This window comes from Pagrus major, chromosome 10 (assembly GCF_040436345.1).
Source record: "Pagrus major chromosome 10, Pma_NU_1.0".
In the NCBI taxonomy this organism is placed as follows: Eukaryota; Metazoa; Chordata; class Actinopteri; order Spariformes; family Sparidae; genus Pagrus; species Pagrus major.
This window is the reverse complement of record NC_133224.1, coordinates 7202813-7222499: the sequence shown is the minus strand read 5'-3', so window position 1 is coordinate 7222499 and position 19687 is coordinate 7202813. Positions and strand designations below refer to the sequence as shown.

The following is a 19687-nucleotide window of genomic DNA, read 5'->3' as shown; positions in this document are numbered from 1 at the left end:
TACATTTGCCTGTGTATGATTATGTTTCTAAAGATGCAGTACTGTGTAATATGACAAATGTAACTCAACAGTTACATTAAAACAATTAATGCTGCAAATTCTTACAGAGGGTCACAACAGACTCCCAGAATACCAAAATACTAGTAGCCTTCCACAGGATGCATTAAGTACAGAGACTCGACTGTTTGACTGCAGCAGTATGGAGGGATATTTTATAATTTGATTATAGCACTGACACTTTTGGACTTTTGCAGCTCTGAGAGATGAAACTCAAAAACAGACTGTGGCAGCCATGTAAGTACCTAAAATGAGAGAGATGATTGGAACCGCATGTTGACAGTTAAGTGTAACTACAAACTATATTACTCCACGATGAAATAATAATTCAAATAACAAAGAAACCTGTACAATTTGAACAAAACCACTCATACCTTAAAGAAATCATGAATGTAGTCATTGCAAAATGTGTATTGTTACATGGAGTACAATGATACGTACATGAAAAAACAAATGCAAAAAGAGGAACTGATCAGTGAGAGTGATACAATAGGTGATAAACAGGAAAAAAAAAATATAAGTAAATATTTGTAAACAGATAAAAGACAATTGATCACCTTTAGCATGTCCGTAGAGGAGTGAACTCAGCACTAAAATAAAGATGTAAAGTTGATTAGACAATAATCACAAGTATTTAAAAATGCAGCTGGAGTTTCATCAACTTCTTAACAATCGACAGCATCACACATGTCTGTGATGATATTCTACCACAGAGGAAAGAAACAAATAAAAAGATCTCTCATATTCATTACAATATCTGTATCTGTATCTAAATACTGTACATGCATTGCGGCAAAAGCCAAATCAGCAACAGAGCTCATGTGTGTAAAACACATGTTAATGAGTCTGACACTGAAAGTCAAAAAATGAAAAAAGTGACAGATGTACTCACAGAATAAACCCAGCACACAGAGCAAAGTGTGTCCCATCTTCACATCTGGCACAAACAGTCTGCTTCTGAGAGAAATGTTTTCTTCAAATAGAGAAGTTAATGACAAGAGAATTTTTCTTCAACGTCATCATCTGATAAAGTGTCGTATCTTCCTTCCCTTTTTTACATAATTCTTACAACACATGTTTACACTTCCTGCCAACTGCAAAGATATATTCACTCAATTTTGTGCAAAAGTTTGTGCCTAGGAAAAAATGTTACATTAAAATATGGCATAAGCACCAGCGCCAATAGTGAAGTACCTGATATGGGGACACGGGGACCCCCTCCTGGAGCCATTATTATTAGTCACAAAGTTGTGACTCAAATATGAAGAGACTTGTGTGGTGTACACCCCCACATCACAACAACACTATCCAATGGCAGTGACCCCCCAGCAGGACAGTGGCTGTGTCTCAATTCAGGGGCTGCATCCTTATTAGTCACGAAGTTGTGACTCAAATATGAAGAGACTCTTGTGTGGTGTTCATATTTTTGTTATTCAGCCAGTGTTCGTACAATTTCCACACTTTTATTACCCCCGGGTCCAGTGGACCCAAACATCGTGTATGTAATATAAATGTGTAGGGGGCTGTACAGTGTGTGTGTCATAACATGGTGTTTTGAACCAGCCTTAGTGTGTTTTCTTCCAAGAGATGGATGTCCTACAGTGTCAGTGCACCTGAATGCACCGTGAGGAGCGTGAGGTGACAGCTGAATTCAATGAACTAATCGGTGTGGAGTGGAGTGGTATGAAGACTGTGTTTTTCAGGCATTCAGTGTGAAGACTGGCTGCTGTACTGGGCTGTGTTGGGCAAAAGAGGACTACCCACTTACCTGGAAACCCCCCCCCCCCCCCGTTCCTCTCAGGATCGCTGGCACCCAAAAGAAGAGGAAAGTCGAATAATTTTCCCTGTTCATCTCTTTCTGACTCTAACTCTTTCCTAGAGATCAGCAGGCTGTAGGAGACCAAGCTCAATAAAGGCTGAGGCATCAGACGGTGTGGGATTGTGGAGAAGTGGGCCCTCCTCCCCCCTTGGAGTACCACTAAGGCCTCCTAATTAGAAGAGTCTAGCGAGGAGTTGAGGTAACAAGACCTCTGTCGATCTATTTTGGTTTTATCATGAACCATCTACCTGGACTTTTTTTTTTTTTAATCTTTGCTGTGACTTCTTAGGAATATATTGCCCCGCTTCCCCCCTTGATTGAAGGCTGTGCTGCAATCATCTTAAACCCAGCCCACCAGAAATGCACACTTTATTGTAAATAAATGGTGTTTTCCCTTTTTTACTTCAACCCTGTGTCTTGCTATTTTAACTCAACGTGGTTCCTAACCAGTCCAAGTTCCAGAACCTTTTAACTTCTATTTTTAATTGTGTGGTGTGACATGTGGTCTTTAAAAATGTGTTCTGATATACACCGATCACACAACATTAAAACCACTGACAGGTGACATGAATAACATTGATCATCTCATCACAATGCGATGTTCTGCTGGGAAACCTTGGGTGCTGGCATTCATGTGAGTACCACTTGACACGCACCACCTATCCAAACACTGTTGTGGACCAAGTACACCCCCACATCACAACAACACTACCCGATGGCAGTGGCCCCCCAACAGGACAATGTGCCCTGACACACCGCAAACACTGCTCAGGAACAGCTCGAGGAACACAAAGGGCCCAAGGTGCTGACCGGGCCTCCAAATTCCCCAGATCCCAATCTGATCGAGCATCTGTAAGATGTGCTGGAGCAGGTCTGATCCATGGAGGCCCCACCCCCCAACATACAGGACCCAGAGGATCCACTATAAAATGCCCTGGTGCCAGACACCACAGGACACCCTCAGAGGTCTTAAGTCCATGCCTTGACAGGTCAGAGCTGTTTTTGCTGCACAAGGGGAAAATTCACAATATTAGGCAGGTGGTCATAATGTTATGCCTAATCGGTGTATGTTCTTCACAGAAAATGAGCCAAGGCCAATGAGTCCGAGTTTGAAAAAATAATTAATCGTATCATTTTTCTTTTGTTAAAAAATGAAAACGGGTCACACAGACTCAAACACCATACAACGGTTACATAAAATCATAGTTACGTTCCATTTTTAGCGTTCTCACCACAAAGTATATGAGATATAATTAAACACTTGTTAGAAAGGTCACCACCTCCATCAATTAACCATCAATTAATTAATTCAGAGGGAAATTATTCACATCAAATGAATCAGTCATATATCTGAAAGTTGAAAATTCCCATATTAGATACAAATATTAACACTATATATTTATCATCTAGATATTTTGCATTGGAATTACATTTTTTAATAGAACTGTATGATATCAACATTATTAAATACACCAGAGGTATATATATATGTGTAGACCAGTATGGAGGGACAAAAACAATTTGAGGGAAAATGTTACATAATTCCTGAAGGCAGTATAACTGGGAACAGCCTTGATCATGTTTTGGGGTTAATGTAAAAAGTACACATGTTTCTACTGTATATATTGTGATTTTGTTCCAGGTTCATAAAGAGAAGTGCATCATCAGCAAAATGAGACACATATGGACAACAACATGATAAACATTCATGTTTGAACATGTTTATCGGACTTATTCAGCTGCTGCCATTGAAAAACAGGAGGTGAACAATTTTGTGAGCGATCTGACAGCAGATTATATGAAAGATATTCAACTGTTATGTTTGATTTCATTTTCTACTGATTTCTGCTGAATTTGCTTTTGTGTTTATACTCATTTTGTATGTACATGTTTTATTTTGTTGCAATTATGTAATAATTTTGCAGGTTAGATGGCTTGTAACTATGTAAGTGTATTTTCACTCTTGTTAAACTTGTATAGATACATGCCTGCCAACACTTAAGATTTGTCCCACTGTTCTCCCGATTGTTAATTTCTCCCAGTTGTATCTGCTGTTACCAAAGCATATGATTTATCTGGACGAGTAGCCTATGTGCCAGTATAACAACATGCCAAATAAATTATCTTATTTAATTCAGATTAGATGAGGAATCTCTTGAAAATGTCAACACCTAAAGTGATATGCTGACATAAATATACATTTGTTTACAATAATAGTGTTTTTATCTAAAAAAAAATGTAATGAATGAAATTTTTAGTTTATTGATGCTTAAAATAGTCAACCAAACTTTTAAAAACACAATATAAAAAGTAAAATCCATCCAGGTGAAACTAAAATACAGAAAGTATCAAACCATTTTCAGAATGACAGAAGACAACTTGTATGTGTAACAGAATGTGTTTTTCATGTATAATACATTAATTGATGTCAATATGTAAGGCACTTTAATCAAAAAACTACAAAAGATGCCAACTTTAAAGTCAAGAGTATCGAGGCGCAAAATATTTGTTTTTTGGAACAACAAACAATAGCAAAGAGTTTTGAGTTTTGAAAAAAGAGTTTTTAAAAAAATAAACAAAACACAACAAAAGAAGAAATACTGAACCTAAACAACAAAACATCTCAATTATTACATGTGATAATCTGTAGAAGATTCAAACCATATGATATATTTCTTTTAAATGACCTGCTATAAGATTAACTTTCACAAAATGCTGTGCGGTATTTGAACAGCAGAGGTGCACATAATGATAACATAAAAGCTCTAAATACAAACATGTAGTTTACCATGTTGTCATCCATTCCATCGGTTTTGTTGATGGAGATTTCTTTATTGACCTAGAAGAAAACCAAAGCAAAGGGTAATCTAACATTCAAGGATATGACATTTTAACCTGTTATTTCATATAATGTGACAGTGACAGACCATTTCTGAACCATGCTATCTATGGTGGTATTACATTTCTATTTTGTACAAAGTCTGTTGTACTTGACTGTACCTGCAGCGGATCTCATCTGTACATTCATGTAAACAGCGCTGTCTTCTGGTTCATCATCAGTCCCTTTCAGAAGAATCAGATGAATGCATGAAAACCAACTTCCTGTACTTTGTTTAGACACTGCTGGCCTACAAAGAGTTCTCAACTATTGCATATAATTCTCACCACATAAAATAAAGTACTCACTCTTCTCAGCAGTTTTTAAGACCAATCAAAGAATATGAAACATAATTTGGTTCATTTAAAATGTAAAAATATTTTAAACTGAAAGAATTTTCAAAGCATAAACTGTACCATGTTCAGCTTCTTGATGGCCTCTGATTGTTTCATAGAGACAAACATCACCTACAGAGAAATAAAAATCAACACAAGGTTAGTTTATGATACTAACTGAACATCAACTCAGATTTTTTTGATTATTTAAAATATAATGTGTGAAAAAAATATCGAATAGTTTAACTGCTTACCATGGAGAAGAGCGGAGTAATTATCATTCTGGTAGTCCACACAATCTGTGTTGGCGTTCTCAGACTGGACTGGTCTACAACACATATCAAATACAATACATTTAAATAGGAACATAAAGATGTGTTGATGTTATGTTCAAAATGAGATGAGAGAGTGTTGCACCTACCTGTCAAAGCATAAATCTGTGAAAAAGACATTTGTTGTTAGATGGTTGTTACGCTGCTATTCTACGTCATGAGATCAGAGTATGTGTGTGTATTTGAATAATTAAAAATCATCTAATAATAGAAGAAGAAGGTCTCACCCTTGGACGCTCTGTAGCGAAACAAAACAAGCAGAGGCATAACGAGAACGAGTCCACAGATCAGCCCAACAATCAACGGTACAGCAAATCTTTCAGGCCCTGTTGCAATAAATAGTAAAAATGAAGCGTTAATGAACTTGTATCACGGCATGTTTCTAAAACTTAATTTACAAAGCGCTGAATCCAACAGTTGAAGTTATCTGAAACTAAAACTACTTTGAATTCTACCTGTGTTTATTAATTGAAAACATTTTATTACTTGAGAAATCATGAAGCAGAGTGTTGGACAAAACTCTTTATATGTCAGTGTCTTGTACTCCTCAACACACAATGGGATCATTGATATTAGAAAAAACAAATGTAGTGAAATCATACTCTGTATAGTGATGTTGACTGCGTTGCTGAACTCTCCAGATCCAGACTCACACCAGTACACTGCATCACTGGGCCTGTCGGTGTCTATGTTGCATGTTGATCCATTCATTGTCCCCCAGTAGGAGCAGTCTGATGCGGGGTGGCCCTCAATTAACCTCCTCACTCTCCACTCAGTAGAGTTTCCCTCACAGCTCAGTGAGACAGAGTCAGAGGTGAAGTGTTGAGCTCTGTCAGGACTCACTGTGAGAGACGCTGATGAGTGAAAATCTGAAAAACAACATGTGATAAGAGGTCAAACAGAGATCTTTAGATTATAAACTCCACAATTCAAATATTCATTTGCTGAGGATTAGTGCAAACATTGAAACAAGCTGCAGTTTTGGTGAAATTATGATTTTTATCTTGAAACTTAAAATATGGTTTACTTCTTTGTTTTTTCATTTCCTGAATTTGACAGTTTTGTCTGTCTCAACACCTACATGACCACTAACCAAGTGTGGTTTGACCCTACATGTCCTGCCTGTTGTGTAAGTAAAAGCAACCAGCATCCAAAGTAAAAGTACTCTATAAAAGTCAAAAGAAGAGGACAAAAGAAAAAAGGAGATTCTGTCCCATCCAGTCTGTAAAATCACCCAGTAAGGTGGAAAAGAGAAAGTTTGACTTGATGCTACTGAGACAGTAAAAATCATAAGGTCACAACAGTCAATTAATTTCTTCCATATGAGCAGTATGAACATACACAGCCAGTTATTTGTCAACCGCCAAGTTACTGTATGTTAATTACAGAGTTGATGACATAACATGAAACAGACTGACCTCCAGACCAGACGAACTTAGATGTACTGTAACGAGTTTTATACACTAGATCTCCTCTTCCAGCTTTACACATATATCCTGCTGTGTGTGTCTGTCCATGAACAATGTAGGAATCTTGTTCAGTCCCACTGCTGCTGCCAGGTAGCAGCTTGAGGCTGTATACTTTTTTTGATTGAACAGGAACAGTCTTATACCAGTAGAACCTCCATCCTGCAGATTGATCTTCAACACTGCAGTTCAGAGTTACTGAGGCTCCAGCACTCAGCCATGATGGAGACACAGTGAGGACAGGCCGGGGTTCTGTTGGAAAATGATTTTTTGAAATACAAACATGCATGTTAACATGAACAAATCAAATACATCCTGAACAAAATGCAAACTGGACGATTTCCAGTTAAAATATATGTGAACCAAAACAGCCTTTTAATGAGCTGTATAATCTTCACTTTGAAAGAAATGTGATGTGACTTACTGTTTGATACTGTCAGTTTGAAGGGATCACTCCAATCTGTTGAAGACTTTTCACTTTTCTTTCTGCCCTTACACCTGTAGTCTCCACTGTGGGATTCAGTCTTAAATCTAAGTTCTTTTTTACTTATAGTTTTTTTTTTGCTGGTTGTTTTCCATTCATACTCCCACTCAGTGTCTCCTCCATCTTTGATCTCACATCTGAGAGTGATCGTCTCTCCTCTGTATATTTCAGACCAGTTTGGCTGCAGAGTCACAACAGCCTTGTTGTGAACTGGTCATGTTCAAGAATTCACAGTAAGGAAACAAAAATGACAAAAAGTTGGATCTACATCAAATGATAATAGATTTAACTTAATCAAACAATAATTATGATTACAACATTATTTTTTAATTCTGTTTAAAAAACAAATGTCAAACTCACCATTGTTGCTGATAGTGATTGGATCACTGTACTCTGTGTAGTTAACTGGCTCTCCTCTTCCTCCTCTGCACCAGTAGACTCCTTCCTCTGAGACTCTGATTTGTCCAGCTGAGAGTTGAGTGGTCAGAGGTTCAGATGTTTTCTCTCCTCTGTACCAGAAGTATTTCCAACCAGATGATGGGTTCACAGAGCAGGTCAGGGTCACACTGCCCCCTACAGGAATGTCTCTGTCATCAGCCCTCAGTTCAGCCTTTGGTCTGTTTGCTGTTTGATTTAGAACAAAGACATAAAAAAGGAAATGTATAAAGTAGTGCAGCCCACACAGGAAAGAATTACTTGAATTGTTAGACTTAAATTTGCATTAATATTAACACTGATTTTTTTGAATACTGAATACATATCAGTTTAAACCTGGGGAAGAACCTTTCTGGCATGTCATATCCCTCTCTCTTTTCCTGCATTTCTTTATTTAATATATTTAAGTTGCACTACTGAATGCTAAATTTGTGAAGGCAAAACCTTGTCTCATTGTTTAAAGACAGCTGCATTCTGACTGTGAAGAACAGTGTAAACTGCACCATTGTTCCACGATGTAGGTAACTTACTGTACATTTGCCTGTGTATGATTATGTTTCTAAAGATGCAGTACTGTGTAATATGACAAATGTAACTCAACAGTTACATTAAAACAATTAATGCTGCAAATTCTTACAGAGGGTCACAACAGTCTCCCAGAATACCAAAATACTAGTAGCCTTCCACAGGATGCATTTAGTACAGAGACTCAAATGTTTGACTGCAGCAGTATGGAGGGATATTTTATAATTTGATTATAGCACTGACACTTTTGGACTTTGGCAGCTCTGAGAGATAAAACTTAAAAACAGACTGTGGCAGCCATGTAAGTACCTCAAGTGAGAGAGATGATTGGATCTGCATGCTGTGAGAGGCCACTAAATCCTACACACATTGACATTAAAACTGACGTACAGGTCAACCACAAACCTACACAAACCTAATGCATGCTGCATCGAATCTTTATCATAATGAGGTAAAGCTGACACTGCCAGCATGCAGTACAGGTTAAATTAAATATTTAACTACGTTTATTCATTGAAAACATTTTATTACTTGAGAGATCATGAAGCAGAGTATTGGACAAAACTCGTAATATGTCAGTGTCTTGTACTCCTCAACACACAATGGGATCATTTATGTTAGAAAAAACAAATGTAATAAAATCATACCCTGTATAGTGATGTTGACTGCATCGCTGAACTCTCCAGATCCAGACTCACACCAGTATACTGCATCACTGGGCCTGTAGGTGTCTATGTTGCATGTTGATCCATTCATTGTCCCCCAGGTGGAGCAGTCTGACAGGTAGCTGTCCTCAGTTGATAACCTCCTCACTCTCCACTCAGTAGAGTTTCCCTCACAGCTCAGTGAGACAGAGTCAGAGGTGAAGTGTTGAGCTCTGTCAGGACTCACTGTGAGAAACGCTGATGAGTGAAAATCTGAAAAACAACATGTGATAAGTGGTCAAACAGAGCACAGAGATCTTTAGATTATAAAGTCCACAATTCAAATATTCAATTGCTGAGGATTAGTGCAAACATTGAAACAAGCTGCAGTTTTGGTGAAATCATAATTTTTATCTTGAAACTTAAAATATGGTTTACTTCTTTGTTTTTTCATTTCCTGAATTTGACAGTTTTGTCTGTCTCAACACCTACATGACCACTAACCAAGTGTGTTTTGACTCTACATGTCCTGCCTGTTGTGTAAGTAAAAGCAACCAGCATCCAAAGTAAAAGTACTCTATAAAAGTCAAAAGAAAAGGACAAAAGAAAAAAGGAGATTCTGTCCCATCCAGTCTGTAAAATCACCCAGTAAGGTGGAAAATAGAAAGTTTGACAAGATGCTACTGAGACAGTAAAGATAATAAGGTCACAACAAGCAATTAATTTCTTCCATATGAGCAGTATGAACATACACAGCCAGTTATTTGTCAACTGCCAAGTTACTGTATGTTAATTACAGAGTTGATGACATAACATGAAGCAGACTGACCTCCAGACAAGACGAACTTAGGTTCACTGTAATACGTGTAAGACGCTGGATCTCCTCTTCCAGCTCTGCACATATATCCTGCTGTGTGTGTCTGTCCATGAACAATGTAGGAATCCTGTTCAGTCCCACTGTTGCTGCCAGGTAGCAGCTCATAGCTGTAGGAGTTGTTTGATTGATCAGGAACAGTCTTATACCAGTAGAACCTCCATCCTGCAGATTGATCTTCAACACTGCAGTTCAGAGTTACTGAGGCTCCAGCACTCAGCCATGATGGAGACACAGTGAGGACAGGCCGGGGTTCTGTTGGAAAATGATTTTTTGAAATACAAACATGTATGTTAATGTGAACAAATCAAATACATCCTGAACAAAATGCAAACTGGACGATTTCCAGTTAAAATTTATGTGAACCAAAACAGCCTTTTAATGAGCTGTATAATCTTCACTTTGAAAGAAATGTGATAAGTAAATATTTGTAAACAGATAAAAGAAAATTGATCACCTTTAGCATGTCCGTAGAGGAGTGTATTCAGCACTAAAATAAAGATGAAAAGTTGATGAGGCAATAATCACAAATATTTAAAATCCAGCTGAAGTTGCATCAACTTCTTATCAATCGACAGCATCACACATTTCTGTGATGATATTCTACCACAGAGGAAAGAAACAAAATAAGTTAATGAGTCCGACACTGAAAGTCAAAAGGTGACAGATGTACTCACAGAATAACCCCAGCGCACAGAGCAAAATGTGCCCCATCTTCACATCTGGGGCAAACAGTCTGCTTCTGATAGAAATATCTTCTTCAAATAGAGAAGTTAATGAAAACAGAATTTTTCTTCAACTTCATCATCTGATAAAGTGTTGTATCTTCCTTCCGTTTTTCCGCGTAACTCTTAAAATACGCTTACACTTCCTGCCAATTGCAAGACATATCAACTCATTTCCGTGCAAAAGTTTGTGTTGAGGATAAAATGTTACATTAAAATATGGTATAAGAATCGGTGAAATAGGAAGAATGTCACCTGGTATGGGGACACAGGGACCCCCTCCATTATGTACAGTAAGTTGTGACACAAATATGTAGACACTCTTCAACTTTAAGTAATATCATAGTTACATTCCCTTTTTAGCGTTCTCAGCACAAAGTATATGAGATATAATTAATCTCTTGTTAGAAAGGTCAACACCTCCATCAATTAACTCATCAACTGATTCATCAATTCAGAGGAAAATTATTCACATCAAATGAATCAGTCATACATCTGAAGGTTGTAAATTCTGATGACAATGACCTCCACCTCTGTCCTAAAAGAAAACACAAATACAAACAACTTCACTTGATATTTATTGAGCTACTCAGCGACATGGATGATAAATAAGGAGCACTAAACATATACACATTACAAGAATGGATGTACACTCATGCGGTACATGCATTTCCTTCTATCATTATCTTAAAAAAGTTATCACCAAAGCTCATCAGATAGCAGAGCGGAATCCTGTAAATGAGCAGCTTTTGAAGCAGAGTTTGAGTTTCATAAGATCAAAATGATAACATGTTCTGCTACAGATGCATAAAGTGGTCAACCAAACTGTTAAAAAATATACAACAAAACATAAATCCATCCGGATTAAACAAAACTATTAAATAGATATAATATTAAATGTTATAAATGTTTAAATGTTCAATCAATCAAAAACTACAAAAGATGGTGAGTTTATAGTTGCATAACCGTGTCTACAGGAGTTTTGAAAAAAGAAATGAAGTGACAGTATGATACACCAAAGAAAAACACAGAACACAAACACTCGTACTAATTATTATATATGTCATCTGTTGAAAAATCAAACCATATGATATATTTCTCTTAAATGACCTGCTATTAGACTGACTTTACAAAATACTGTCTGATATTTGAACAGCACTGTTGCACACAGTGATTACATTAGAAGCTGCAAATTCACAGATGTCATTATTCATGTTGTTGTCAGCTCCATTGGTTTTGTTGATACAGATTTCTTTATTGACCTGAAAGAAAAAGCAAAAGGAAAAAACAATTTTGAGTTTGAATTGTTTGAATACAACTATCACGGTAGTATTATATTTACATTTAGTACTGTCTGTTGTACTTGACTGTACCTGCAGCTGATCTCATCTGTACATTCATGTAAACAGCGCTGTCTTCTGGTTCATCATCTGCCACTTTAAAAAAATCAGATGAATGCATGAAAACCAACTTCCTGTACTTTGTTTAGACACTGCTGGCCTACAAAGAGTTCTCAACTATTGCATGTAATTCTCACCACACAAAATAAAGTACTCACTGTTTTTAGCAGTTTTTTTTAAAGATCAATCAAAGAATATGAAACATCATTGGTCCAATTTGAAATGTAAATATATTTTGAAACTTAATGGATTGTCAAGGCATCAGTTGTACCATGTTCAGCTTCTTGACGGCCTCTGATTGTTTCATACAGACAAACATCACCTACAGAGAAAAAAAAATCAAGACAAGGTTAGTTTGTGATACTAATTAAACATCCTCAGATGTTTTGATTGTGCAAAATATATTATCTAAAACATAAAGATTGGTTTAACTGCTTACCATGGAGAAGATTGGAGTAATTATCATTCTGGCAGTCCACACGATCTGTGTTGGCGCTCTCAGACTGGACTGGTCTACAACACGTATCAGATACAATACATTTAAATAGGAACATAAAGATGTGTTGATGTTAAGTTCAAAATGAGATGAGAGTGTTGCACCTACCTGACAAAGCATGAATCTGTGAAAAAGACATTTGTTGTTAGATGGTTGTTATACTGCTATTCTACGTCATGAGATCAGAGTATGTGTGTGTATTTGAATAATTAAAAATCATCTAATAATAGAAGAAGAAGGTCTCACCCTTGGACGCTCTGTAGTGAAACAAAACAAGCAGAGGCATAACGAGAACGATTCCACAGACCAGCCCAACAACCAACGGTACAGCAAATCTTTCAGGCCCTGTTGCAATAAATAGTAAAAATGAAGTGTTAATGAACTTGTATCACGGCATGTTTCTAAAACTGAATTTACAAAGCGCTGAATCCAACAGGTGAAGTTGTCTGAAACTAAAACTACTTTGAATTCTAACTGTGTTTATTAATTGAAAACATTTTATTACTTGAGAAATCATGAAGCAGAGTGTTGGACAAAACTCTTTATATGTCAGTGTCTTGTACTCCTCAACACACAATGGGATCATTGATATTAGAAAAAACAAATGTAGTGAAATCATACTCTGTATAGTGATGTTGACTGCGTTGCTGAACTCTCCAGATCCAGACTCACACCAGTACACGGCATCACTGGGCCTGTCGGTGTCTATGTTGCATGTTGATCCATTCATTGTCCCCCAGATGGTGCAGTCTGACAGGTAGCTGTCCTCAGTTAACCTCCTCACTCTCCACTCAGTAGAGTTTCCCTCACAGCTCAGTGAGACAGAGTCAGAGGTGAAGTGTTGAGCTCTGTCAGGACTCACTGTGAGAGACGCTGATGAGTGAAAATCTGAAAAACATGTGATAAGCGGTCAAACAGAGCACAGAAATCTCCACAATTCAAATCTTCATTTGCTGAGGATTAGTGCAAACATTTAAACAAGCTGCAGTTTTGGTTTAATTATAATTTTTATCTTGAAACTTAAAATATGGTTTACTTCTTTGGTTTTCCATTTCCTGAATTTGACAGTTTTGTCTGTCTCAGCACCTACATGACCACTAACCAAATCTGGTTTGACCCTACATGTCCTGCCTGTTGTGTAAGTAAAAGCAATCAGCATCCAAAGTAAAAGTACTCTATAAAAGTCAAAAGAAGAGGACAAAAGATAAAAGGAAATTCTGTCCCATCCAGTCTGTAAAATCACCCAGTAAGGTGGAAAAGAGAAAGTTTGACTTGATGCTACCGAGACAGTAAAGATCATAAGGTCACAACAAGCAATTAATTTCTTCCATATGAGCAGTATGAACATACACAGCCAGTTATTTGTCAACTGCCAAGTTACTGTATGTTAATTACAGAGTTGATGACATAACAGGAAAAAGACTGACCTCCAGACAAGACGAACTTAGGTTCACTGTAATACGTGTAAGACGCTGGATCTCCTCTTCCAGCTCTGCACATATATTCTGCTGTGTGTGTCTGTCCATGAACAATGTAGGAATCTTGTTCAGTCCCACTGCTGCTGCCAGGTAGCAGCTTGATGCTGTAGAAGTAGTTTGATGGATCAGGAACAGTCTTATACCAGTAGAACCTCCATCCTGCAGATGGATCTTTAACACTGCAGTTCAGAGTTACTGAGGCTCCAGCACTCAGCCATGATGGAGACACAGTGAGGACAGGCCGGGGTTCTGTTGGAAAATGATTTTTTGAAATACAAACATGTATGTTAACATGAACAAATCAAATACATCCTGAACAAAATGCAAACTGGACGATTTCCAGTTAAAATTTATGTGAACCAAATCAGCCTTTTATTGAGCTGTATAATCTTCACTTTGAAAGAAATGTGATGTGACTTACTGTTTGATACTCTCAGTTTGAAGGGATCACTCCAATCTGTTGAAGACTTTTCACTTTTGTTTCTGCCCTTACACCTGTAGTCTCCTCTGTGGGATTGAGTCTTAAATATAGGTGTTTTTTTACTTATAGTTTTTTTTTTGCTGGTTGTTTTCCATTCATACTCCCACTCAGTGTCTCCTCCATCTTTGATCTCACATCTGAGAGTGATCGTCTCTCCTCTGTATATTTCAGACCAGTTTGGCTGCAGAGTCACAACAGCCTTGTTGTGAACTGTTCATGTTCAAGAATTCACAGTAAGGAAACAAACATGACAAAGAGTTGGATCTACATCAAATTATAATATCTTCAGCTCTATCAAACGATAATTATGATTACAACATTATTTTTTAATTATGTTTTTAAAAAAAACAAATGTCAAACTTACTAATTTTGTTGATAGTGATTGGATCACTGTACTCTGTGTAGTTAACTGGCTCTCCTCTTCCTCCTCTGCACCAGTAGACTCCTTCCTCTGAGACTCTGATTCGTCCAGCTGAGAGTTGAGTGGTCAGATGTTCAGAGGGTTTCTCTCCTCTGTACCAGAAGTATTTCCAACCAGATGATGATTGGTTCACAGAGCAGGTCAGGGTCACACTGCCCCCTACAGGAATGTCTCTGTCATCAGCCCTCAGTTCAGCCTTTGGTCTGTTTGCTGTTAGATTTAGAACAAAGACATAAACAAGGAAATGTATGAAGTAGTGCAGCCCACACAGGAAAGAATTACTTTAATTGTTAGACTTAAATTTGCATTAATAATATTAACACTGATTTTTTTGAGTGCTGAATACATATCAGTTTAAACCTGGTGAAGAGCCTCTCTGACATGTCATACCCCTCTCTCTTTTCCTGTATTTCCTTATCTAATATTTAAGTTGCACTACTGAATGCTAAATTTGTGCAGAAAAAATCTTGTGTCATTGTTGAAAGACAACTGCATTCTGACTGTGAGGGTCACAACAGTCTCCCAGAATACCAAAATACTAGTAGCCTTCCACAGGATACATTTAGTACAGAGACTCGACTGTTTGACTGCAGCAGTATTGAGGAATATTTTATAATTTGATTATAGCACTGACACTTTTGGACTTTGGCAGCTCTGAGAGATAAAACTTAAAAACAGACTGTGGCAGCCATGTAAGTACCTAAAATGAGAGAGATGATTGGAACTGCATGCTGTGAGAGGCCACTAAATCCTACACACATTGACATTAAAACTGAAGTACAGATCACCCACAAACCTAATGCATGCTGCATTGAATCTTTATCATAATGAGGTAAAGCTGGCACTGCCAGCATGCAGTACAAGTTAAATTAAATATTTAACTACGTTTATTCATTGAAAACATTTTATTACTTGAGAGATCATGAAGCAGAGTATTGGACAAAACTCTTTATATGTCAGTGTCCTGTACTCCTCAACACACAATGGGATCATTTATGTTAGAAAAAACAAATGTAATAAAATCATACCCCGTATAGTGATGTTGACTGCGTTGCTGAACTCTCTTGATCCAGACTCACACCAGTACACTGCATCACTGGGCCTGTAGGTGTCTATGTTGCATGTTGATCCATTCATTGTCCCCCAGATGGTGCAGTCTGACAGGTAGCTGTCCTCAGTTGATAACCTCCTCACTCTCCACTCAGTAGAGTTTCCCTCACAGCTCAGTGAGACAGAGTCAGAGGTGAAGTGTTGAGCTCTGTCAGGACTCACTGTGAGAGATGCTGATGAGTGAAAACCTGAAAAACAACATGTGATAAGAGGTCAAACAGAGCACAGAGATCTTTAGATTATAAAGTCCACAATTCAAATATTCATTTGCTGAGGATTAGTGCAAACATTGAAACAAGCTGCAGTTTTGGTGAAATCATAATTTTTATCTTGAAACTTAAAATATGGTTTACTTCTTTGGTTTTTCATTTCCTGAATTTGACAGTTTTGTCTGTCTCAACACCTACACGACCACTAACCAAATGTGTTTTGACACTACATGTCCTGCCTGTTGTGTAAGTAAAAGCAATCAGTATCCAAAGTAAAAGTACTCTATAAAAGTCAAAAGAAAAGGACAAAAAAAAGAGTAAATTCTGTCCCATCCAGTCTGTAAAATCACCCAGTAAGGTGGAAAATAGAAAGTTTGACTAGATGCTACTGAGACAGTAAAGATCATAAGGTCACAACAAGCAATTAATTTCTTCCATATGAGCAGTATGAACATACACAACCAGTTATTTGTCAACTGCCAAGTTACTGTATGTTAATTACAGAGCTGATAACATAACATGAAACAGACTGACCTCCAGACAAGACGAACTTAGGTTCACTGTAATACGTGTAAGACGCTGGATCTCCTCTTCCAGCTCTGCACATATATCCTGCTGTGTGTGTCTGTCCATGAACAATGTAGGAATCCTGTTCAGTCCCACTGCTGCTGCCAGGTAGCAGCTCATAGCTGTAGAAGTTGTTTGATTGATCAGGAACAGTCTTATACCAGTAGAACCTCCATCCTGCAGATTGATCTTTAACACTGCAGTTCAGAGTTACTGAGGCTCCAGCACTCAGCCATGATGGAGACACAGTGAGGACAGGCCGGGGTTCTGTTGGAAAATGATTTTTTGAAATACAAACATGTATGTTAATGTGAACAAATCAAAAACATCCTGAACAAAATGCAAACTGGACGATTTCCAGTTAAAATTTATGTGAACCAAAACAGCCTTTTAATGAGCTGTATAATCTTCACTTTGAAAGAAATGTGATAAGTAAATATTTGTAAACAGATAAAAGAAAATTGATCACCTTTAGCATGTCCGTAGAGGAGTGTATTCAGCACTAAAATAAAGATGAAAAGTTGATGAGGCAATAATCACAAGTATTTAAAATCCAGCTGAAGTTGCATCAACTTCTTATCAATCAACAGCATCACACATTTCTGTGATGATATTCTACCACAGAGGAAAGAAACAAATAAAAAGATCTCTCATATTCATTACAATATCTTGGACTAAATACTGTACATGCATTGTGGCAAAAGCCCAATCAGCAACAGAGCTCGTATGTGTAAAACAAACATGTTAATGAGTCTGACACTGAAAGTCAAAAAATGAAAAAAGTGACAGATGTACTCACAGAATAACCCCAGCGCACAGAGCAAAATGTGCCCCATCTTCACATCTGGCACAAACACTCTGCTTCTGTGAGAAATGTTTTCTTCAAAAAGAGAAGTTAATGAAAACAGAATTTTTCTTCAACGTCATCATCTGATAAAGTGTCGTATCTTCCATCCCTTTTTTCACACATAGCTCTTACAACACGTATACACTTCCTGCCAATTGCAAGATACATCACCTCATTTCCGTGCAAAAGTTTGTGTTGAGGATAAAATGTTACATTAAAATATGGTAAGAATCGGTGAAATAGGAAGAATGTCACCTGGTATGGGGACACAGGGACCCCCTCCATTATGTACAGTAAGTTGTGACACAAATATGTAGACACTCTTCAACTTTAAGTTATATCATAGTTACATTCCCTTTTTAGCGTTCTCACCACAAAGTATATGAGATATAATTAAACTCTTGTTAGAAAGGTCAACACCTCCATCAATTAACTCATCAACTGATTCATCAATTCAGAGGAAAATTATTCACATCAAATGAATCAGTCATACATCTGAAGGTTGTAAATTCTGATGACATTGACCTCCACCTCTGTCCTAAAAGAAAACACAAATACAAACAACTTCACTTGATATTTATTGAGCTACTCAGCGACATGGATGATAAATAAGGAGCACTAAACATATACACATTACAAGAATGGATGTACACTCATGTGGTACGTACATTTCCTTCTATCATTATCTTAAAAAAGTTATCACGAAAGCTCATCAGCTAGCAGAGCGGAATCCTGTAAATGAGCAGCTTTTGAAGCAGAGTTTGAGTTTCATAAGATCAAAATGATAACATGTTCTGCTACAGATGCATAAAGTGGTCAACCAAACTGTTAAAAAATATACAACAAAACATAAAACCATCCGGATTAAACAAAACTATTAAATAGATATAATATTAAATGTTATAAATGTTTAAATGTTCAATCAATCAAAAACTACAAAAGATGGTGAGTTTATAGTTGCATAACAGTGTCTACAGGAGTTTTTTAAAAAGAAATGAAGTGACAGTATGATACACCAAAGAAGAAATAGAGAACACAAACACTCGTACTAATTATTATATATGTCATCTGTTGAAAAATCAAACCATATGATATATTTCTCTTAAATGACCTGCTATTAGACTGACTTCACAAAATACTGTCTGATATTTGAACAGCACTGTTGCACACAGTGATTACATTAGAAGCTGCAAATTCACAGATGTCGTTTTTCATGTTGTCGTCGGCTCCATTGGTTTTGTTGATACAGATTTCTTTATTGACCTGAAAGAAAAAGCAAAGGAAAAAACAATTTTGAGTTTGAATTGTTTGAATACAACTATCACGGTGGTATTATATTTACATTTAGTACTGTCTGTTGTACTTGACTGTACCTGCAGCTGATCTCATCTGTACATTCATGTAAACAGCGCTGTCTTCTGGTTCATCATCTGCCACTGGAGAAAAAATCAGATGAATGCATGAAAAACAACTTCCTGTACTTTGTTTAGACACTGCTGGCCTACAAAGAGTTCTCAACTATTGCATGTAATTCTCACCACACAAAATAAAGTACTCACTCTTTTTAGCAGTTTTTTTTAAAAGATTAATCAAAGAATATGAAACATCATTGGTCCAATTTGAAATGTAAATATATTTTGAAACTTAAAGGATGGTCAAGGCATCAGTTGTACCATGTTCAGCTTCTTGACGGCCTCTGATTGTTTCATACAGACAAACATCACCTACAGAGAAGTAAAAATCAAGACAAGGTTAGTTTGTGATACTAATTAAACATCCTCAGATGTTTTGATTGTGCAAAATATATTATCTAAAACATAAAGATTGGTTTAACTGCTTACCATGGAGAAGATTGGAGTAATTATCATTCTGGCAGTCCACACGATCTGTGTTGGCGCTCTCAGACTGGACTGGTCTACAACACGTATCAGATACAATACATTTAAATAGGAACATAAACATGTGTTGATGTTATGTTCAAAATGAGATGAGAGAGTGTTGCACCTACCTGTCAAAGCATAAATCTGTGAAAAAGACATTTGTTGTTAGATGGTTGTTACGCTGCTATTCTATCTCATGAGATCAGAGTATGTGTGTGTATTTG

The 19687-nt window shown here is 37.1% G+C and overlaps 2 protein-coding genes and 2 long non-coding RNA genes across 4 annotated transcripts in view; all 4 read right to left on the bottom strand.

The window, feature by feature from the left end:
• The window catches only part of LOC141003293 (Fc receptor-like protein 5), a 31440-nt gene extending 22353 nt beyond the window's left edge, over positions 1 to 9087 (bottom strand). The window contains exons 1-3 of the mRNA XM_073474618.1: positions 8979 to 9087; positions 7732 to 7995; positions 7308 to 7581 (exon numbers count right to left, since the gene is read on the bottom strand). Of these exons, the coding sequence (XP_073330719.1) occupies positions 7308 to 7581; positions 7732 to 7995; positions 8979 to 9087 (647 nt within the window). The remainder of the gene's footprint in view (positions 1 to 7307; positions 7582 to 7731; positions 7996 to 8978) is intronic.
• Positions 9088 to 11693: 2606 nt separating this feature from the next.
• Positions 11694 to 12467, bottom strand: LOC141003418 (uncharacterized). Its single transcript, XR_012179719.1, has 4 exons — positions 12414 to 12467; positions 12246 to 12296; positions 11948 to 12010; positions 11694 to 11836 (listed from the first exon to the last, which is right to left on the bottom strand). It is a non-coding gene; the product is annotated as an uncharacterized lncRNA (long non-coding RNA).
• Positions 12468 to 12472: 5 nt separating this feature from the next.
• On the bottom strand, positions 12473 to 16953 carry LOC141004115 (Fc receptor-like protein 5). Its single transcript, XM_073475611.1, has 9 exons — positions 16704 to 16953; positions 15879 to 16148; positions 14794 to 15060; positions 14370 to 14639; positions 13974 to 14197; positions 13507 to 13525; positions 13092 to 13358; positions 12717 to 12727; positions 12473 to 12487 (listed from the first exon to the last, which is right to left on the bottom strand). The coding sequence occupies exons 1-9, from the start codon at positions 16774 to 16776 to the stop codon at positions 12473 to 12475; spliced, it is 1416 nt and encodes a 471-aa protein (XP_073331712.1). The 5' UTR covers positions 16777 to 16953.
• A 1670-nt stretch (positions 16954 to 18623) lies between these two features.
• Positions 18624 to 19500, bottom strand: LOC141003416 (uncharacterized). Its single transcript, XR_012179717.1, has 4 exons — positions 19425 to 19500; positions 19257 to 19307; positions 18957 to 19019; positions 18624 to 18846 (listed from the first exon to the last, which is right to left on the bottom strand). It is a non-coding gene; the product is annotated as an uncharacterized lncRNA (long non-coding RNA).
• Between the last annotated feature and the right edge of the window lie 187 nt (positions 19501 to 19687).

Excerpts from the sequence above, each read along its gene's own strand:
- LOC141004115 (XM_073475611.1), bottom strand. The coding sequence starts at position 16,776 with ATGTGCAGAGCTGGAAGAGGAGATCCAGCGTCTTACACGTATTACAGT. Across the intron at positions 14,640-14,793 it reads AATCACTATCAACAAAATTA|TTCACAACAAGGCTGTTGTG; the intron begins GTAAGTTTGACA and ends GAACATGAACAG. Across the intron at positions 14,198-14,369 it reads CAAACTGAGAGTATCAAACA|AACCCCGGCCTGTCCTCACT; the intron begins GTAAGTCACATC and ends ATTTTCCAACAG.